The sequence below is a fragment of the Canis lupus genome, chromosome 15 (genome assembly GCF_011100685.1).
Source record: "Canis lupus familiaris isolate Mischka breed German Shepherd chromosome 15, alternate assembly UU_Cfam_GSD_1.0, whole genome shotgun sequence".
Lineage (NCBI taxonomy): Eukaryota > Metazoa > Chordata > Mammalia > Carnivora > Canidae > Canis > Canis lupus.
Window position 1 is genome coordinate 3,199,393 of NC_049236.1, and position 22,055 is coordinate 3,221,447.

Here is a 22,055-nt window from a genome sequence, read left to right on the forward strand (position 1 = left end):
TGCTTCTGGGAGCCTGGGGAGCCTGCCCTCTGCCTCGGCAGCCCAGCCAGGCCGGGAACGGGGGCCAGTCCCACAGCAAAGTGGAAACACGGGTGGCCTCTGATGGAGACACACTGTGGCATGGAAGCCATTCCCAGGCCAGCAGGCTGCCCCGTGTCCTGGGGAGCGCGGCAGACACGTCCCCCTCTGGGCCCCCAGGGCACAAGGAGCTCGGGAAGGTCCACTGAGAGCCTCCTGTCTCCGGCCCACGTTGTGCGGTCCTACCCTCAGTTGCTCACCATCCAGAGGGGAACATGAACCAGAGATGGGGACCCCCGGGCCAGGAGAAAGGGAGAGGCCATTGATCGGTGTGGGTTCAGAGGAGGACAAGGGGCCTTGAGAGTGGCCTCAGAGGAGGGGAGCCTTCAGACCCAGCAGGATGGGGGCACTCAGGAGACGGGGCTTTTGGGGAGGGCCTAGAGGTGAGGGGGGGCAGCATTTGCATCCAGGAGGCCTAGGAGGCCATGAGGTTGGGCCAGGCCAGCTCAGGGGGAGCCTGGAGCCAGAGCTCGGGCTACTCCTGGGGGGCCCTATGGGGCTGGGGAAGGGTTTGAGGGCAGACAGGTCAGAAGATTCTGTTCTCTGAACAGCCACTTGGGGTGGCTTACTTTTGGTCAGAAACAAGACAGATTTAGGTCTTCTGAGTGACTCTGAATTTTGTCCAGGGCACAAATATAGCCACAGCTTTTGTTGGTATAAGACTGGTGGACTCAGGGTGTGGCATCTGGAGATGCAGCCTCAGACGCGGTAGGTCGGATGTGGATGGCGGTCACGGAGGGTGGAGGCCACCACCTCCCCACAGCAGGCCCTTCCCGAACGTGGGATCTGGAGGTTGGTTTATCAGAGACCAAGGAGAAGGCCGAGAGTCCTATTAGTACACGTTGGTGATTCATAATTGTTTCTGGTTCCGGAAGCTGCATTACAGTGATTCAGAAAGTAAATTCATTTGCTGCTTCTCCAGACAGAAGCTGGTTCAGTGTTTGATCATTCTGGGCAGCTTTTATAATTATGTAGAAAATAAACATTTAGCAGTGCCTGTTGTCTGGCCTGATGAATACTTTGTGTGTGGCCCTTCATATTCTGCCCATTTATCTTTGGGAATGGACATTCATAGGTAATTTTGCCGGGGTCCTTACTGCAAAAGGATATTGCCAAATTCCTCTCCAACTCATTCCTCCCAGCAATGTGGTAGGATATTTATGTCCGCTCTCACCTATTTCTCAAAGGCCATGCTGAGCATCCTCCGCAGTACCCTCTCCCCTTCCTCATTATTTTTGAGCCCATAACCCTCTATATTCCACTCACAATGTAAACAGCATCATCTGTCTTCCTTGTTTTTTTGCTGGTGGTGTTTCTGTTGTGTCTCCCCCCATTAAGACCATAAACCCCATCGGTGCAGAGACCTGACTTACTGTATTTCCAGTGCTCAGAACAGTCTCAGATGGAGGCGCCTGTGGGGCTCAGTCAGTTAAGCCTTTGCCTTAGGCTCGGGTCTAGATCCCAGGGCGTGGGATCGAGTCCTGCACCCGGCTCCTTGCTCAGCAGGGAACTTGCTTCTCCCTCTGCCTGCTGCTCCCTCTGCTTCTGCTCTTTTTCTCTGTCAAAAAAATAAAATCTTTAAAATAAAAAAGAACAGTCTCACATAGAGTAAGAACTTAATAAATTTGTTTATAAATTGAACCTGAAAAACTAATGAAAATTAAATGAGCAGATTAGGACATTTATTTAGAAAAAAATCATTCCAGATCTCCCCTTCCTCTCCTCCCCATGGCTTTGAAATTTCTGGCATGGCCTTCTGAGGGTGTCCTATCTTGGCACAAAGTAGGGAGATTGCAGTCAGGCTCCCCCAGAACTCCTGTTGAATGGCTGCTCCTCCCAGTGCGTTGCGTGGCTGTTCACCAAGCCCTTCCACGGCCTTGTGAGGAAAGCTGGGCAGTGCCCTTATTCCAAGTTCATGGAGGAGATGAGGCCATGAGGGGACATAGTACCTGGTTGGTGCAGGGTCTGGCCTGACCACTGCCAGAGTCCCCGGTAGTGCCCTGAGCTGCCCCTTTGGCTAAAACAGGCTTGGCCTGCACAGATAACAAGGGGGCATAGAGGTGCCCGGAAACACTTTCCCAGAAAACTAGCTTTTGGAAAACCTGTCTCCTAACTCAGAGCAACAGCCACTGAAAAGGGGGCGAATCTGTAGGTTACCTCTTCCCATCCTCCCAACTGACTGTCAGATAAAGGAGCTTTCTTTACCTGGTTCCACACTGCAGTAAATATCACTAATTTCTGATGAAAAACATGACTTTCCTGAGACTGTCCCTCCTCCCAGTGCTCGTCTGGGACAGCCAGGGTGGCAGTCTCCTGGCTGAACTGCTGGCCGGTTCATCAGTTTCACAAACCCACAGGGTGGAAGCTTGGAACTGGGTACCCCAGGCTCCCTTGACCCAGCGCATGTGGGCCCCCGGGTCAGCCAGGGAGGGAGGCCGCAGAGCGCGGTCCCCCTGTGGAGCTGGCAGGCTCAGGGTCGTTCTCTCAGTCCCCAGATCCAGCAGGATGTCAGCGTCGGGCCTGCAGACCGAGCTTGCCCGGGGTTCGGGGACCCGCCTGTCAGCCCCCAGCCCGGGGAGCAGATCCCTGCTGGCTGCTCTGGGAGGAGTCGGGAGGCCGCCCCCCAGCCACCCTCCTTCACTCTCTGTGCCACACCCTGTCACGGCCTATGGCCTCCACCTGTGTCGTCCTACACATCTGGGAGCCTCACAGCCAGGTGACAGAGGTGCTCCGTGTGGACCCTGAGTCCACAAAATGTCACCAAAGCTCTGCAAGTGTGGGTGTGAGCGTGTCTGTAGGGCGGAGGGGACACGTGTGTCCATATTCGTGGCACACGTCCTCGGTGAGGGTCCAGAGCCCTGCCCTCCACACTCTCTGGGCAGGCCCGCGTGGGAGGACCCGGATCCCACCCTGGGTCACACTGCCCCCTGGGCAGCCTGGCTCCCGGGTGGGCACGTGCTGCGCGCCCCCACCCTGTCAGAGGCTGGACGTCCCGTTCCTTCTGCTCCCGGGGCCGGGAGCCCATCTCCTCCTGTCATCGTGTGTGTCACGGTGACACTGGCCCGCCCTGCCCAGCTGCCTGCCTGTCCATCCCTGGACCCGGTCCCCACCGCGAGGCCAGGAAGTGCTCCCACATCCGCCTCCACCACCAGCCTGGTGACTTGTGGTCACTGAGCCCAGTAGCCAGAGAGCGTTTCTAAAAAGACTCACAGACATGTAATTAAAATCTCAGCGTCGGGGCTGGGGAAGGTGCTGGGCGGCTCCCGCCCCTGCCTTCCGGAAACACAGATTTGTGGCCTTTGAAAGTGACAGGAGGCTAAAGTAAGACGCTGCTAAATATACTGTCCTGGGCATTTCCGGGCAGCGGGGACATGTGGGCTTCAGTCGCCCCCCAGCCTCCTGTCCAGACACGCCAGCCCGGCCACCGGGCCCGCCTCGGCCCCCTCCAGCCTGTGCCTCACCTTCCCCTCCTCATCTGTCTTCCGCTCCCCTGCCTCCCAACCCACGTCGTGCCCCTGCTGCCCAGAACCCTGAACCCCACTGGCCAGAGGCACAGCCCGGGCCCCTAGGCCGGAATGCCAGCCCTCGGAGCCAGAGCACAGCCAGGCTCACCGCCCAGCCCCACCGCTGATCTGCGGGCGCCCCCACACCCACACCTGCGCCCACCAGGTCCCCTCTGCCTGGAATACCATCCCGCCACCTGCTCCACCCGACACGACTCTGTCCCGTCCTTCAAGGCCAGGGCAGGTGGCAGCTCCCCTGGGAAGCCTGCTCAGATCCCACCACGTCAGGGGACCGTCCAGCCTCCCCAGGACCTGACCAGGTGTCCCCAGGGGCGGTCGCTCATCCCTTGCTCGTCCTTGCTCCTGCCAAGTCTCCCCCTGGCCCTCCTTCCTCCTCTGCATTCTCCCCAGGCAGGACCTCCATCCTTTGGCCCTTTGCTGTGTCTCAAGGCTGTTGTTTGCCCTGCCTGTGCCGTCTGTGCCTCAGCCCTGTGTTCAGGCTGGCCCTTCCTTCTGCGGTGTCCTCCTCCCGGGACGCTGTGGCCCATGTGCCGTCACCCCATGGGGCCCAGCCCCAGTGTCAGCTGCAAACGCTCCCCTCCCCAGGCTCCCATGCACACACACTGGCCTCAGAAATGCACTCGGTTCTGTGCCTGCTCCTCTTCCCTGAAGAGGGATGTGGCCTCTGTTCATCCTGGGGTCCCAGAGCCAGCGGGGATGGGGCGGGGCCGGCTGGGTTTGGGGTTGGGGTCCAGAGGCGGAGGCTGCTCTTGCGGCACCACTGTGTGTGGGGCCCTGTGCAGAGCCGTCTCAGCCCCAGGAGGCAGGGCCTGGGAGCAGGCCCCCCTGCAGAGGAGGAGGGAGCCGTCCCCACCCAGGCCGCCAGGCCCCCGGTGCCCTCCCGGCTCTGCCCAGAACACAGGTGACCCGCAGCCCTGCTCTGTCTTACAGTGGAGCGTGACCGCACCCTGGGCCACCAGGAGCCCCACTGGAAGGAGTTCCACTTTGACCTGACCCAGATCCCGGAGGGGGAGGCGGTCACGGCCGCTGAGTTCCGGATTTACAAGCTGGCCAGCACCCACCTGCTCAACAGGACTCTGCACGTCAGCACGTTCGAGGTGGTCAGGGAGCAGTCCAACAGGTGCCTACCCTGCACCCGCCTCCCGATGAGCCTCTGTGGGTGTGTCTGGCCTGGCCGTGGAGGGGACGTTCCCCAGAGGACGGAGGGGAGCTTCCCGGGGGACACACCCTCAGAGACAGAAGGACACGTGGCCGGAGGCCTCGCGTCACCACGGGGAGAGGCCCAGCATTGGTCCTGCTGCAAATCCCTCCACTGCTGTCCTGGCTGTGGGACCGTGGGCTGGTCACTCAGCTCCTGAGCCTCAGTTTCCACGTCCCTACTGGGCACAGCAACACCTTCCCACAGTAGATACGGTGAGATGAGGCAGGCGAGGGGCCCAGCCCGAGCCAGGCAGGGTCGGTGCCCCACGAGTGGGCCCCAGGGTGGGGGCTGGAAACAAAAGCAGCTGTGCCGGCCCTCAGTTAATTGTTTTTTCGTGTCCACAGGGAGTCTGACTTGTTCTTTTTGGATCTTCAGACGCTCCGAGCTGGGGACGAGGGCTGGCTGGTGTTGGACGTGACAGCAGCCAGTGGCCGCTGGTTGTTGGGCCGGAACAAGGACCTGGGGCTCCGCCTCTATGTGGAAACGGAAGATGGTAAGGCTCAGGCCCGGGCAGCAGACCTCCTCCTGGGGGCTCCTCCGACGCTGCTGGCGGGAGGCGGCTGCGGCCCCTACCCCCCGCATCTGGCCCCAGAGGCCTGGCCCTTCTCAGCCCGGTGGCTGGGTGATAATCCCCTACCCCCTCTGGGGCCTCAGCGGGGCACAGAGGGTGAGGTTCCCACAGCGGAGGCCCCCACCACCACGGTCTCCCTCCTCTCCTTTTGCAGAACCATTTGAGTTGCTAAGAGAGAGTCCATGTTGTCCCTACCACGAGCGGCGTGAGCAGTGGGGAGTGTCCGTAGCGGCAGGGCCTCAGGGAAGGGATCACACCCTCAGACTCGGATCAGAGGGGCCTGGCTTTAAGTCCCAGCGCTGCAGCGCTCTCCCCCGGTGACCTCGGCAGGATGCTTCCCTGCCCAGTCTGTTTCCTCCTCTGTAGAACGAGGTTTCACGCCTGCGCTCATTCCCCAGCTAGCCAGGGAGAGCCTCCTTCGTGGGCAGCCGTGCAGAGGGAGAGGCCGAAGGCGGGCGCAGGATGGGCGTTTCTGGGCCACACACGGGGCTGCCGTGGCTGGAGCGGGCGGTCAGGGCGAGGTGGGGCAGGAGACTGACCGCTGGCGGGGCACACTGAGTGCGGGTGACGCGGGGCCCGGTGTTGGAGCCTTGACAGCTCGCTGTATTCCATAGCAGCGGAGGATGACAGGATCTGATTCCGGTTTTTAGAAAAGAGGCCTCTGAGACAGCCCCTCGAGGAGGGGTCCCTCCACCCCCGTAGGACTCCGCTTAGTGACTCGCTTCCCCGAAGTCCAGGAGGGCCGGGGTGGGGAAGTAGGTCCCAGAGGAGAAAGCTGACTGCAGGACCGCAGCAGGTGATCAACGCTCACAGGAATGTCACGTCCATCCTGTGTCCCCTTGACATGATGGCATGAGAAGGGCCCTCATCTCCTGGTCTTCCTCCCAAACCCAGAACCCCCTCTCACTGTGAGAGAGACGTCAGACAAACCAAGTTGCGGGACACACTACAGAACGTCTGACAAGTATTTCGCAACGTGTCGAGGTCATCACATACAGAGACGATCTGAGATACTGTAACAACCCACGGGGCCTGAGCAGTGGTAACAAGTGGATGGGACCCTGGAGGAGAAGAGGACATTGAGGAAGACGGATGAGGTCCGAACCCGTTGTGTTTAGCACAGCATCAGACAGCAACATCGGTTCATTAGTCGTGACAAATGCACCACGCAGACAAATGCCAACATTTCCTGGGGAAACTGGCTCTGGGCACCTGGGACTCTGCAGGGTCTTCGAAGTTTCTCTGTAAACGTCAGCTGTTGTAGACCACATGTATGCGACAGGCCCCGCCCCCGACATCAGCAGGGGGAGTAATCTGTGCGGGACAAGAGCCAAGTCAGACGCCCTGAGCCACACGTGTGCGGCGGGAGCAGACGGGCTTGTGGGCAGCAGCAGAAATGGAGAAAAGCGGGTGGAGGAGGAATCGGGGAAGGCGTGGATCCAGCCAGGGGCCATTTTAATCGAATCTTTTTTCTCCTGCCTGAGTAACAGTAGAGGAAGGGCAGGCTTGAGGGAGCAAACCAAGAGTGCTCTTTGGGTGATGTTATTGAGAGCCCTGGGGGACGTCAGATGGACCGTCATCCAGGACGGGTGAGTGCTGGAGGCACCCGTGTGGGAAGCGCTGACGTCTACGTGGGTTGAGAGCCATGGGCCTGGAGCAGGGCCTGGGAAGGGGATGGCCATGGAGAAGGAAGGGGACCGCCCAGAGCCCTGGGGCCTCTCACATGGAGAGAGCTGCCGAGGAGGGACCACATGATGCGTCTCCCATCCCACAGGGAGGTGGGCTGAAGAGGGCGGTCTTCCCACCAACCCCCAGACCCAGGGTCTGTCTCCCCTCAGTGACCTGTCGGGGCCTCCACAGGCACCACTCCCTCCCTGTGGGGCTGCAGGGTCCAGGGTCTGGGTCCCGCGTGCCTGGAAGCACGTGGCTTCTGGATCCCTCTGAGCATGAGGGGCTGGGACATGGGGGGAACCTGGTCCCGTGTCACTGCCCTGCCTGCCCTCCCTGCTCCTTGATGGGTGGTGGCGGTCTGTCCCTGACCTGGACCCGAGCCCGGAGGTGGAGCCCACAATGGCAGCCTTCTGGAGGCCCGTGGTGGCCCTGGGGTGCTGTGTCCCCGCCGGCCGCTTGGGGCCTGCGCTGGCCAAGACCAAGGGCGCCGTGTGCAGCCTGGTCACCAGCGATGATTCTCCTACACGGATCCCGCGGAGCTGGTGAGAGACACGAACCACAGGGCCAGGACCATGGTCGGCGGCTTAGGGCTCTGCAGGATTCCAGAACCTGTCAAGGCGCTGCTCAAGACGCGGGTCAGGGACTTGTGCATGGTCAGCAGCGACGTGGGGTGGACGACTTCGGGCCGGGCCTCTTACTGGGACCGAGCGGATCACCCGCAGCATCTGCTGCTACGTGGGGGAGAACTCGCTGTGCCAGAGCCAGTCCCTGTCGGGCGAGCGGGAGCTGGAGCTGCCAGCCCAGGGCTCCCTGGCCGAGCGCATCCGTGCGGGGGTGGCGGGTGCTGGGGTGCCCGCGTTCCACACGGCCTCCGGGACTGTGGTGCAGGAGGAGGCCCCCCACATCAGGTACGCGCCCTTCGGCAGCATCTCGATCACGGGCCAGCCCCGAGAGGTGAGGGAGTGTCACGGGAGCCACTGTCCTCTGCAGCGAGCCATCGCAGCCGGTTCTGCGGGCAGAAGGGTGGAAGGTCAACCCTGCAGGAAGCATCATGTTGGGAAGAAGCGCCAGGAATTCCACCGTGTCCATGTGCAAAGCTGCAGAAACCTCAGTGGTGGAGGTGGAAGAAATCGTGGGTATGGGGACGTTTGCCCCGGAAGCCATCCACGTTCCTAACGTTTATGTGGACCCAGAACACGGGGGGGAATATGAGAAAGGCAGTGAGCGGTGAAGCTGCAGACGGAGGAGGGTGAAGAGGCCGAGTCTGTCGGTGACCCCCAGGCCTGAATCCAACACGGGCAGCTCCGGAATTTGAGGAGGCGCGCACGCCGGTTTGGGCGTAGGAATCCCCCTCTGGCCAGCAGCTGCGTCAGCCTGGCTTGGACTGTCCTCTGCACGGGGACGGTCCTGGGCTTGGGTCCGTCTCCATTCAAAGATGAGGTGGGTGCAGATCCCGTCGCTGTGGGCAAGCGGACAGTCCGTGTTTTCCCTGGGGGCTGTTTTTCTCCAGCGATGACTGGTTTGCCATGATTCGAGGGGACACGTCCACCTCAGTGTCCCAGGAGCCACGTGGGATTCCTGGCGACTGGACGATACCTGGAAAGAAGGTGAGAGCATGGGGGTGCCGTGGATTTGGTGTCCACTCTCAGGACCGGAGTGGTGGCCCCGTGGACCACTGCACCAAGGACAGCGAACCCCAAGTCTGGGACAGGTGCACCTGCCACCGCCCGGGATGCGCCGTGTGGACCTGCTCACCGCCGGGAGGGCCGGGTGCGACGTGCACCGGACGTCCTGATGCTGATCGAGCTCTGGGACGACCTGACGGTGGACGAGGCAGCGGGCGGCCCCCCGCGTGTCACCACCTCGGACCCTCGCAGCACTGGCAGCCTCGCCCGGGAAGGAAGCCCTGCTCACAGAGGGCGCGTCTCGTCTGAGCCCGTTGGGGTTTCACCCAGAGGAGGTGAGCACAGCTGTGGGGCCAGGCGGCCCGAGCGGTGCTCCGGCGTCTCAGACTTGCTACCGCCGCACAGACTCTTCTCTCACGAGGGCTGTGGCTTCAGTTAAAAGCAAGGGGAGAGCGCAGCCGTTTGTCCTGTATGTTCTGTGGCTCCTGAGGAGGACTTGCTGGTCCCGGGGCCCCCGCGGCCTTCCTCCCTGTGATACTCCATGAAGTTCCCCGCAGCTCGGAGGAGCCCGCAGCAAGGCTTTCTGGGAAGGGCCTTCCCTGGCGACTGGGCCCCGAGATGTGGGGGGTGATGAGGAAGGAGCCCTCCCCCCCCATGCCCAGGGCCCCACTTTGCCAGCGCCGTGAAAAATGCACAAGCGTCAACGTGCATCGTGAGCAGGGGGTGCTGTCGGCGTGAGCTCGTCTTCCCGCGGCCCCTCTGACTTTTCCTCTGGGGCCTTTCATCTCGCTGCCAAATTCTGTTTCCCGGTAGCCTCCCCTCTTCCTCCCTGCTCGTTCTCCTCACGGCTAAATAGATGTCTCTGGAAGGACAGCGAGGCTGTGGAGCTGGGCCGGAGCCCGGGGGGTGCAGGGACAGGGCGGGGAGCGAGGTGCCTCCGTGGATGAACAGTCCAGCCTGTGCTGTCAGAGGCGGCGGCCTGTGGTAGGAGGGCTTCTAGAAGCAACCCTAGGCCCCTTCCGGGAGTTCTCATGTCCAGTCACGGGCGTCCTGTGTCACCCCGGGCACTCAGACCCCTGTGTCTGTCCTGGAGCGCTACACCTGCTGCTGTGCTGCTCCCCTAGAACCAGGAGAGGCTGTGGTGGCTTCATCCCGAACCCGCAGACTCACAGACCTAAGGGAACAGTGAGTTCATCTGCAGGCGTGTGTGCGTGCAAATGTGTGTGTGTGTGATGATGAGACCACAGCCTGGCGTGGAGCGCGGCACCCTCCCTCACGTCGCTGTGAGGCGCACACAGCCCTCAGGAGCATGTGGGCCAGGCCTGGGGAGTCTCGCGGGTGAAGGAAGGCCTGTGAGCGGCCTCCCTGGGGCCTCACCCTGAGGGGAGGCAGCCCCTGGAATGGAGGGGGGCCCTGCGCCCTGATGGGGCCGCCTGGGGGCGGGATGGATGGTGGGGCACCGTCTGGGGCGTCCGGGGAGGGGACCTGACGGTTGTCCAGCCGCCCCGTGGGGCAGGCCGGGCTTCCCGGGCGGCGCCGGCTAGAGGAGAGTAGGGCGCTGGAAGGGAGGAGGAGGGATGAGCCCCTTGTCCCCCCGTGACGGAGAATCCTAAGCAGAGGGACAGAAGCGGACCTGGGCCAGGGCTGGGACCATCCAGCTTTCAGCCCGGCACCCTGAGGGTCCCTCAGCGAGGCCCCCGGGTCACCCCCCCCCGCCCCCCGCAGGCTGAGGTGGGCCGGAGAGTGCGGAAGGGCCTGCGCCCAGAGCAGGGGCCGCGATCCGGCAGGATTCATCCCGAGTGGAGCCTCTAACGGGTCCAGCGCACCTGTTTGTGGCGGTGAGGTCAGAGGTCAGTGTCCGGGTTGACTGGTTGTTGGAGCATCTTGGCCCGAGGACTCGGCCCGAAGCTCGGCCGTCTAGGGGCTCCCGTCGCCAGCAGAGCAGGACCGCGGTGGGGCGGGCGATGCCTTGACCTGCGCTGTGTCACGGCGAGTCGCGGGAGGGCCGCCGATGGCACAACGTGTGTGCTTGTGCGTGTGCACGTCTGCGTACTGTGTGCTCAACGCGTGTGTTTCTCTGCATACGTGGGGGGGAGTCAGGGTGGCCACCCCGAGGTGACGTGTCCCCGGAATGGAGCCGTTGGCTCTGCGTTACACGAAACATAAAATGGACTTAGTGTTCAGCTCCTGTCGTTTAACAAAATTCCTCAGGAAGAGAAAATGAAGGGGCCTGTGGCCACTCGTCTTTATCGCGAAAGCCAGCACGTACCCCACGTGCCTGGAGTGGAGCTAATATCCAAATATTATGTATATTTTCTCAAAGGAGTTTTATAGGCTTGAAATGCTCAGAGTGGAGACATCTTAACTGCAGTGACCATGTTTGGGTGAAAAAGTTGGAAAAAATGGAGACTATTACGGTGACTGTTGTGTAAAGCTTTGATTGACATGGAAACATTCCAGAAAAATGAAAATGCCGAAAAAAAAAATGAAAATGCCGAGTTGGAGTGGGGAGAGATTTCCGAGTGGTATTTTTCCTCCGAGGCCACTTTGCATTGCTGTTGTGTCACTTTGACAATTAAGAACCCAGGAGGCGAGTGGCCCAGTCGGTGGAGCGGCCAACTCTTGGGTTTGGCTCAGCTCGTGGTCTCAGGGTCCTGGGCCCGCGCCCCGCACAGCCCTGCGCCAGCGGGGAGTCTGCTTGAGAGGCTCCGTCCCTCTCCGCCTGCCCTTCCCCCCGCAAATAAATAAAAGATCTTTAAAAAGTCAGGAGGACATTTGGAAAGACAAGGGGCCCAGGGAGTCTTACTGGTGGAGGGGACGTTCCCAGGGTCGTGAGTGTTTCTCACGGCATCCTCGTCTCTAAGCAGCTATGGGATCAAATCCCATTTTCCCGGGTGTCCCTCTTCCTAGCCCGAGGCCCCCGTGTCCCTGCCCACAGCCTTTCCTCTCTTGTGACCCACAGACCTGGGGTTAACCCTGTAAGTGAGTAAGGACTGGGGTCAGACCGACGTGGGCTGGACCCCGGCCCTGGGCCTCTGGCCAGATGTCTGTGCCCCGCTGCCCTGTGTCCCGCCTGTGGGCCTCAGGGGACACTCAGCGCCCTGCTCTTGGCCGTGCCAGGCAGAGCAAGCCGTGGCTCCCACCTGGCGGCCGCCCCAGTCCCCTGGGTCACAGATCCATCGATCCCCCGAAAGCCTCGGGGCCCTCGGACGGAGGTGGGACCCGGGGTGCTGTGCGCCCCTGGCAGCCTGGCTCTGAGGCTTCCTGGGAAGCACGTGGTCCAGGGACGGTGGAGAGGCCTGAGGTCACCAGTGGGAGGAGCTCGAACGTGTAGAGGGTTCACCGGTGTCACAAACAGGGACCCTGTGGTGGCGAGGCCCCTCCGCCCCGTGCCCCTGGGACCGTGTCCTCCGGGTGGGGACACCGTGGAGGCCGTGGTGGAGGGTCCCCGCCGTCCCCGTGCGCCCCCCGCCCGCGAGTGACCGCCTCTCTCCTCTCTCCGTCCCAGGGCGCAGCGTGGATCCTGGCCTGGCCGGTCTGCTGGGGCGACGGGCGCCGCGCTCCAAGCAGCCTTTCCTGGTCACTTTTTTCAGGGCGAGCCCCGGTCCCGTCCGCGCCCCTCGGGCAGCGAGGCCCCTGAAGAGGAGGCCGCCGAAGAAAAGCAACGAGCTGCCGCACCCGAACCGCCTCCCAGGGATCTTCGGTGAGGTCCGGGGCGGGCCTGGGCCGGGCCGAGGACGAGGACGGCGGCGGGGACCGAACCCTCGGGGCCTCAGTGGCGTCAAGCCTGTGGTCACCCTCCAATGCTTGTCTGACACCTGCTTACCTCGTGGGCCCCGAGGACCGGCCACCGGCCTCCGTCCCCGCCTCCCAGGGGCGCCTTCTCTGCCCTCCCCTGGCACCAGGGCTTTTTCCAGAAGTCTCCCTTAGCTTCAGGTGCCCCTTCCTCCAGGCACTGGTGGCTCTCAGGTCCCCCCTGGGTCCCCCGAGGATCCACAGTTGTGTGTCCCACCAGGCTGAGCCGCTCAGGATCAGGGATGGGCCTGCCCTGCCCCTGCCCTCCTGCCCCCTTCCCTCCACGGGGGGTCACCCTTTGGCCTCCAGGAGCCCCTCCATTGGGTGGAATGGGTGTGGCAGGAGAGGTGGGGTGAGGTCAGGAGGGGTCTCTGCAGAAAAGCAGGAGCCACCTGTGGCCCAGGGTCCCCTGGCTGTTTACGGGAGCATCGCGGGGCCGCAGTCGGAAGTCAGGGGAGGCTCTGAGCAAGTGCAGGGTTGCCCTGCAGCGATCGGGAGCCACCTGCAGCCGGCGAAGGCTCTCGAGCTGGGTCATGGCACCAGCACCGCTGCAGGATGGGCTTCAGGACACCAGGGCATTGGTTTCACTTCATTCATTTATTCAACAAATGTGCCCGGTAGGGTGTCCCCGCCCTGGGAGCTCCCTGTGGTGGCTGCCCGGAGCAGGAACCCCAGGAAAGCCCCTGCTTCTGTCCCTGCAGATGACGTTCATGGCACCGATGGCCGGCAGGTGTGCCGGCGGCACGAGCTCTACGTCAGCTTCCAGGACCTGGGCTGGCTGGTTAGTTCCGATTCGCCTCCTTTGCTTAAATGACCGTCCCCACCCGAAGATCCTAAGTGTGCCCCCGGGGGGAGGTCCCATTACGGTGACTTTAATTTTCTTGTGCGTTAGGTTCTGATGTGTTTTCTGAAGGGAGAATGTCTTAGTGTGAGGAGGTGCTTTGGGGTAAACCCGGGAAACGGGGACAGTCTGAATCCTCAGCCATGAAACGTCAGCTCTGCAACAGGGAAACAGAGGCTGGGGCTGCAGCTGCAGGAGGCGTGGGCACCGGGGGACAGGGCTGTGCCCGCCCCCTGCCGGGCCTGCTGGTGGTGCCTCCTGGGGGAGCCTGCCTGGAGGGAGCCGAGGGTCGGCAGCCTGGCCTGGGGCTGCGGGAGGGGAAGGGGCGGCCCCGAGTCATGCCGCGCCGGGTGCTAGATTCGGGGCTCAGGAGGGGGCATCCGCTGGGACTCACCTCTCCCATTACCCCCCAGGATTGGGTCATCGCCCCCCAGGGCTACTCAGCCTATTACTGTGAGGGCGAGTGCTCCTTCCCGCTGGACTCGTGCATGAACGCCACCAACCACGCCATCCTGCAGTCCCTGGTCAGTACCGCGTCCGTCCTGCCCGGACCCACGGGGCGGGGGCTCGCAGCGCCGGGTGGGTGGCAGCCCCGGGTGTCGGGGAGGCTCTGTGCACAGGAGCTTCCCTGCGTGCACGAGCAGTTCCGGGCTCACGCCTGTTCAGGAGCCGGTGCCTGGGTGGCCGAGCTGTGTGTGCACCTGCACCCGCACACACCCGACTTACCCTGACTGCTGGCGCGCCCCCACCTCTGTGCGCTACACACGCGACTTACACGACCTGCTCTCTTGTGGTCAGACGCACGGCACACACAGCAGACGTGCGTCCCGCCTGGGTCCCTGTGTGCTCTGAGCACACGCACCACCGTGTCGCCGGCGTGCTCAGCCTCCTGTGGCACAGACGTACGCGGGGTGAGCGACGGGCGTGTGCATTGGGCCTCCCGCCGCATGTGTACGGGGCCGGGTGACGGGTGCCCCGCTGAGCTGCTGGGCCTCGGCCCCTTCTGTTACCTCCCCGTCGGCTCTTTGTCCTGCTCCTTTGGCGCTTGGTGTTTCCCACAGGTGCTGTGGCTCCCGTGCTGGGGGCTGGGGGCGGGGGGCGGGGGGCGGGGGGCAGCCTCAGAGCTGGAAGATCGCCCCTGGGAGGGGCGTTGTCGCTGCCGCTTGTCGCTTCGGGTAAATCTGGGATCGTCAGACTTCCAGTTTCGTTTTTCTCTTTCACGATGCTTTGGCTCCTAGGGCGGTTTTGTGGTTCCATATAAATTCTGGGATTGTTCTCGTTCTGTCACAAGTGCTCCGGGTGTAATGATAGGGATTGCGTTAGGCCGCGTCTACCCTGGGAGGCGCGGCGGCTCTAACAGTACCGCTTCTCTCAGCCACTGAGCCTGGGGATCTGCCCGTTTGTGTCATCTCCACTTTCTTTCATGATTGTTTTATAGTTTTCGGGGTATTGGTCTTTCACCTCCTTGGTTAAGTTTAGTCTTTGGTGTTTTATTATTTTTGCTGCAACTGTAAATGGGTGTAAACTGGTGTAAACTGTAAAAGAAACTCTTTGTTTTCTTATTTCCTCTTTCCGCTGCTTCTATTTAGTGTATACAAATCCCACATTTCTGTATTTTGATTTTGTAGCCTGTGACATTACTGGATTCATTTATCAATTCTAGCAGGTTTTTTGGTGGCGTCTCTAACGTTTTCTACATATAGTATCATGTTATCTGCAAACAGTGAAAATTTTTCTTCTTTCTTACTGATCTGGTTGCCTTTGTTTCCCTTTTTCTTGTCTGATTGCTGTGGTTATGACTTCCGGTGTTAGGTCGAATAAAAGTAGCGCAGGGGCATCCTTCCCTTGTTCCTGACCTTACGAAAATCTCTGGTTTTCAGCATTGAGTATGATGTTCACTCTGGGTTTTTCATATAAGGCTTTTATTTTTGAGGTTATGTTCCCTCTAAACCTACTTTCCTGAGTTGTTTTTTTTTTTTTTTTTTTCATGAATGGATGTTGTACTTTGTCAAATGTGTTTTCTGCAACTTTTGAAACGGTTATATGGTTTTGGTTCTTTCTCTTATTCATGTATCAGATTGACTTATTTGTAATTATTGAACAACCATTGCATCCCAGGAATAAATCCCACTTGATCATCGTGAATAATTTTTTAATGTATTGTTGGATTCAGTTTGCTAGTATTTCGTTGAGGACTTTGCATGTGTATTCATCAGCAATGTTGGCCTCAGTTCTCTTTACTTGCAGTGTCTTTAGCTATGGTATCGGTGCGATGCTGGCCTTGTAGAATGAATTGGGAAGTTTTCCTTCCACTCTTGTTTTAGGAACAGTTTGAGAATAGGTGTAACTCCTTTTTTTAATGTTTGGTAGAATTCGCCTGTGAAGCCACCCGGTCCTGGACTTTGTTTCTTGGGAGCTTTTGATACTGATTCCATTTCTTTGCTGGTAATTGATCTGTTCAAATTTTCTTTCTTCCCTCTTCTAGTTTTGGTAGATTATGTTTCTAGGAATGTATTCATTTCTTGTTGCCCAGTTTGCTGCCGTATAATTTTCATAATACTCTTCTATTATAATCTTTTATATATTTTTTTTATTTTTATTTATTTATGATAGTCACACACAGAAAGAGAGAGAGAGAGGCAGAGACACAGGCAGAGGGAGAAGCAGGCCCCATGCACCGGGAGCCCGACGTGGGATTCGATCCCGGGTCTCCAGGATCGCGCCCTGGGCCAAAGGCAGGCCCAAACCGCTGCGCCACCCAGGGATCCCGATCTTTTATATTTCTGCAGTGCTATTTCTCCTCTTCACTTCTGATTTTGAGTCCTCTCTCTCTCTCGCTCTTTTTTTTTTTTTTTTTTTTTTGAGCCTGACTAAATGTTCACCAATTTTATTGATCTTTTCAAAGAACTAGTTCCTGGTTTCCTGATTTCATCGATGCTCTATTATTGGTTTTGTTTTTTAAGTAATCTCTGCACCCAAAATGGAGTTCAAACTCATGACCCCAGGATCAAGAGTCCCATGTTCCACCAACTGAGCCATCCAGGTGCCTTGGTCTCTTTTTTTATTTTTTGTTTCTGTTTCATTTATTTCTGTTCTCATCTTTATTATTTCTGTCCTCCTGCTGATTTTGTTCTTTTTCTAACTCCTTTAGCTGTGAGATAAGGTTATTTGAGATTTTTTTGCTTTTTGAGGTAGGCCTGTGTTGCTATAAAATTCCTTCTTTGGACAGCTTTTGCTGCATCCCAAGGATTTGGGACAATTGTGCTTTCATTTTCATTAGTTTTTTTTCCATATATTTTTAAATTTTACTCTTTGATTTCTTGGTTGACCTATTCATTTTTTGATAGCATGTTATTTAACCTCCATGTATTCGTGCTCTTTCCAGACTCTTTCTTGTGTTGGGTTTCTAGTTCTGTAATATTATGGTTAGAAAAGATGCATGGTATGACTTTAATCTTTTGTAATTTATTGAAACTAGTTTTGTGGACTCATATGTGATCTGTTCTGGAAGGTGTTCCATATGCACTTGTAAAGTGTATATTCTTTTTTTTTTTTAATGATTTTATTCATTTATTCATGAGAGATACACAGAGAGAGGCAGAGACACAGGCAGAGGGAGAAGCAGGCTCCATGCAGGGAGCCCGATGTGGGCCTCAATCCTGGGACTCCAGGATCATGCTCTGGGCCCAAGTCAGGTGCCAAACCACCGAGCCACCCAGGGATCCCATAAAGTGTATATTCTTACGATGGAATGTTCTGAATATATGTTAAAATCATCTGGTCAGATGTGTCATTCAAAGACACTGTTTTCTTGTTGATTTTGTTTGGACGATCTATCTGTTGATGTAACTAGGGTGTTAAAGTCCCCTGTTATTACTGTATTACTGTCAGTTTACTACGTGTTTGTTATTACTGTTTTATGTATATGAGTGCTCCCATGTTGGGTGTATAAATATTTACAATTGTTAGAGCTTCTTGTTGGATTGTTCCCTTTATGATTATATAGTGTCATTCTCTGTCTCTTGTGGTCTTTAAAGTCTGTTTTGTCCCATGTCCTGGCTTCATTATCGTGTCTGTCTGCACGGTAAATGTTTCTCCACCCTTTCACCTTCAGTCTGCAGGTGTCTCACCATCTGAAATGGGTGTGTTACGTGGGCAGCGTATAGATGGGTCTTTTTTTGTTTTGTATCCGTTCTATTACCCAGTGTTTTTGATTGGGGCATTTAGTCCGTTTACATTCAAAGTAATTATTGATAGGGACGTACATGTTGCCATTTTGTTTTATTTGCCATTCCATTGTGGTTGTTTTTGTATGTCTTCTGTTCCTTTCCTCCCTTGCTCTCTACTCTCATGTCTAGTGCAGACTTTTTTTAGTAATATATGTGGCTACCTTGCCCTTTCATTTTTGCACACCTATTCCTGGCTTTTGATTTGTGGTTACCGTTGGGTTTGTACCTAACATTTTCTGCTTAGAGCAGTCTATATTAAGTTGATGGTTGTTTAAGATGAACCCATTCTTTACTCTTCTCCCCCCACCTCATCATTTAGGTATATGGTGTCATGCTTTACATCCTTTTATTTTGTGAGTCCTTTGGCTGATTTTTATAAACATACTTATTTTTACTGCTGTTGTGCTTCCTACTTGTCTTAATCTTACTTATGATCTTTTCTTTCCACTAGAAAAATCTCCTTTAACACTTCTTGTAGGGCTGATTAGTGGTCATGAATTCCTTTAACTTTTGTTTTCTGGGAAGTACTTTATCTGTCCTTCTATTCTGAGTGGTAGCCTTGTTGGACAGAGTTGTCCTGGCTACAGCTTTTTTCCTTTCAGCACTTTGAATATATCATGCCACTCCCTTCTGGCCTGCAGTGTTTCTGCTGAAAACTCAGCTGATTGCCTTCTAGGGTTCCCCTGTATGTGCTGTTGGGTGTTTTTTTGTTTTGTTTTGTTTTGTTTTGTAAATCCCCTCTTGGTGCTTACATTCTCTGTAGCACTCCTTTTTGCCATTTTGATTACTGTGTGTCTTGGAGCAGATCTCCTTGGGTTGATCTGGTTCCAGGATCTACCTCTTGAATCTGGATTTCTGTTTCCTTCCTCCTATTTCTTCAGCTGTTATTTCCTCAAATAAATATTCTGCCCCTTTTCTCTCTCTTCTCATTCTGGGATCCCTGTGATGAGGATGTTAAATGCTTGATGGTGTTGCTGAGTTCCTTAAATCTATTCTCATTCTGCGTAATTTTCCCCTCTCTCATCTGGTGATCTTGATTACTTTCCTTTTTTTTTTTTTTAAGATATTTATTTATTTATTTATTTATTTATTTATTTATTTATTTATTTATTTATGAGAGACACAGAGAGAACAGCAGAGACATAGGCAGAAGGAGAAGCAGGCTCCCTACAGGGAGCCTGATGTGGGATTTGATCCTGGACCCCGGGATAATGACCTGAGCCAAAGGCAGATGCTCAATCACTGAGCCACCCAGGTGCCCCCCTGATTACTTTCCATTACTCTGATTCCTCCAGCCTACTCTTTATTCTATCGTGTGTGTGTGTGTTAAGATTTATTTATTTGACAGAGAGATGAAGAGCATGAGGGGGACAGAGGGAGAGAATCTCCAGCAGACTGCACACCAAGCAGGAGTCCGATGCAGGACTCGATCCCATGACTCACCTGAGCCAAAACTAGAATCAGACACTTAAGCCCCTGAGCTACCCAGGCGCCCCTCCAGTGTGTTTTAAATCGCATTTATGGTGTTCCTCATCTCTGACTGGTCGTTTTTTTTCTCTTTAAGGGTCTCACTGACATCCTCCACTCTTTTCACATACGGTATCATTGTGGTCATTCCTTTAAAATCTCGAGCAGGTATATTGCTGACGTTTCTCTTAGGTGTCTTGCTGTGATTGTGTCTTGTTCTTTCATCTGGAATGTACTGTCTCCTGATTCTAACTCTCCATGTCTGTCTCTGTGTGTGAGGAAGGTCAGCTACGTCTCCGGCTCTTAAAGGCAGCGGCCTCCTGAAGCCGAGGTCCTGTAGTGCCCTGCAGCGGTGCCCCCGTTCACCGGAACCAGTCTTCAGGGGCGTCTCCTCTGTGTGTGTATAGTCGTCCTTCCCTCTCCCCAGGGCAGGAGTCCCAAGGAGCCCTGGTGGGGCTGCTTGCTGCTGCTGGGCTAGCGTGCCACCTCGAAGGGGCTCAGCCCACCGTGTAGTGGGGGGGGGTGGGCACACAGTGTTTGCAGGTGTGTGCGCCGGTCCCCTGCTGGAGGGCAGCCGCTGCTGCAGGGCCCGAGCCGGGGGCGTGGCCGGAGCAGCTTGGGCGGTGGGGAGTTGCTCGGGGAGCTGCTGGCAGCAAGGCCTGCGGGAGGGGCCCCTGGAGGGGGGCAGGGCTGCAGGGAGGGGTGGAGAGGTGGGCGGGGCCTCGGGGGTGCTGGTTCCCACGGGGTGCTGGGGGGCTGGGGGGGAAGGCTCCTCGGCCCCTGGGTGCCCTGGGGTCTCTGGGCTGTGCTCTGGGAGGGTGAGCAGCTCCCGACTCAGGTGGGGCCCCAGGCGGGGTGGCTACTCCCGCCACCCCCCTCCCCTGCCCAGCCAGGCTGCTGCTGGCCCACGGGCCGCTGGAAGTGCTCAGGTCCTAAGGACCCCGAAATCCAGCCCCTCTGGGTTTCAACACTGGCCGCCAGGGGCTGTGCCTTCCCAGGGCTCCTGGTGAGGGTCCGCCCCCTCCGCCCCCTTCTGGGCCCTTCTCTCTGCCTTGGGCCGTGGAGTCGTCTCTGGGTCAGTCTGTGCGTCCCTCACCCTCGGGGGTGCCCGGCTGTGTGCGGGGACCAGGAGCTCTGGGGGGCGTCTGCTACCAACGCGGCACCCCAAGGCTTACGTGGTACTGACTCGGGGTGGACACCTCCTAGAAGGTGGACCTGGACTCCTAACTCCTGTGTCCCCAAGCCTGTCTGGGAGCTCCAGGGGCGAGGAGACGCAGCACCGCGGGGGCTCTGGCTCGGTGGTAACCGCCTTCCCACGTCAGGCGGGGCCTGCCCCCTCCCGCCCCCCAGGAGCCGCCTTCTGCCCGGAGCTCAGTGGGATGAGGAGCTCAGTGGGATGAGGCACGTGAGCCCCAGCTGCCCTTTACGCACCTGCTTCCTGCTCCTCCAGGGGCTCAAGGGCGTGCGGCCCGAGGGGCCCCTGCAGCTCCCAAGTCCGGCTGGCTGGCTGGGTGGGCTCGGGCGGCAGGTGACGTCGGGGGTCAGGGGCCGCTCACGGGGCCCTTGGGTCCCGCCTGAAGGGCCAGGTGGGTGGACTTAATCCCTTGTCCAGGGACAAGCAGGTGCAAAGTGCCACCGCCTGCCTTGCTCTCTGGAAGTGCTGCTCTGGCTGCAGCGCAGAAGGACGGGGCGGGGCGGGGCAGGCAGGGTGCCAGCGGGGGGCTGCGGTGGCCACCGCCAGGGTGTGGGGTACAGGGCAGAGGCAGGGCGGCCCTCGGGAGGGGCAGGGAGTGGGGCACCTGGGGTCTGCAGGTGAGCCCGTTGGGCTGGAGGGCTGTACTGACCCCGAGGTCCTGGGTGCCGACTGGAATATTCCCCGTGTCCCCTTCCCTCCCCACGGAGTCCGTGAGAGCAGGGACCAGGTTGGGACATCCTCTGTGCCCCGATCCCGGTGGGGCTGGCGTGAGGCCTGTGTCCTGGATATGCTGGTGTGGGGAACGAGCAGAGAGCCGTTGTACCCCCTTGGCAGGGGCGTGACTTGTACCCAGAGCGGCCCAGCCAGTGACAGACCCTGTGACCTGCTCCCCCAGGGCCCACACCAAGCTAAGTGGGCTGGCACCACGGCCTCCACAGCCCCTGGTCTGGACCCAGATGGGACAAAGGCCTGTCTTTCTGTCCGTCATCTGCGGGGAGTCTCAGGCCGCGCCCGGCGGCGCCCGACGTCCCCCCAGCCCCAGCTCAGGAGCGGCCCTCGCAGGTTTCCTGCCCACAGAGCCCCGCGGCTGCTGCAGGGGGGCCGTGTCCCCTGGTTTCTGTCCCGTGGGCCTACGGACACCAAGCCCAGCCATGGCGCGTGGAGGTGGGGACGTTGGGGGCAGTGGCAGCCGCGTCCCCGCCAGGCTGGGCCTTCGCGAGGCTGCTGGGCCCCGAGCAACCAGCGTCCTTCCGCAGGCGGCTCCGCGCTGGGCCTACGGGGCCAAGACCGGGGGGGGGGGGGGGGGGGGGGGGGGGGGGGGGCCAGGCTGCCGGTGGGCCCCCCACCAGACGGCTTCGTCCGGGTCCCGCTCGGCGCCCCTGCCAGGGCTGGAGGCCGGGGCTGCGGGGAGGCCGCCTCACCCGTGCAGCCTCCCCCCCAGGCCCCCTGCATGTGGCCCCTGCCCGGCCGCTGGCGCTGCAGCCCGTCCTCTCGGTGCAGCGCGTTATTTTTTCGGAGGCTGAAAGGCCACTGCCCTGGGCTCGTTCCTGGCAGCAGGGCCGGGGCGGGGGGGGGGCAAGAGGTCAGTGCGCTGGGCCCAGGTCCCACCGCCCCGCGCGGAGCCTTGTGCCACCCCCGGGTCCCGGGCCTCAGTCCTGGTCTGTCCAGGACAGTCGTGGCCTTAGAGGTGGGCTCCAGGGTGGGAAGCGCTTTGCGGGAGAAGCGCGTTGCACACCCCAGGGGCGGGCCTAGGCTGCTGGGCCGTCTCCAGGCCTGTGACCATCACCAGCTCGCACGTGGGAGGGAGACAGACCACGAACGGCTAAGGGGGGGGCACATCACAGAGGCACAGAGGGGG

At 58.7% G+C, this 22,055-nt stretch overlaps 1 protein-coding gene across 1 annotated transcript in view; it reads left to right on the top strand.

Moving 5' to 3' along the window:
- LOC119874537 (bone morphogenetic protein 8B) overlaps window positions 1–22,055 on the top strand; it is a 32,559-nt gene that overhangs the window by 6,992 nt on the left and 3,512 nt on the right. The window contains exons 2-6 of the mRNA XM_038557801.1: window positions 4,533–4,722; window positions 5,148–5,296; window positions 12,179–12,373; window positions 13,167–13,246; window positions 13,720–13,830. Of these exons, the coding sequence (XP_038413729.1) occupies window positions 4,533–4,722; window positions 5,148–5,296; window positions 12,179–12,373; window positions 13,167–13,246; window positions 13,720–13,830 (725 nt within the window). The remainder of the gene's footprint in view (window positions 1–4,532; window positions 4,723–5,147; window positions 5,297–12,178; window positions 12,374–13,166; window positions 13,247–13,719; window positions 13,831–22,055) is intronic.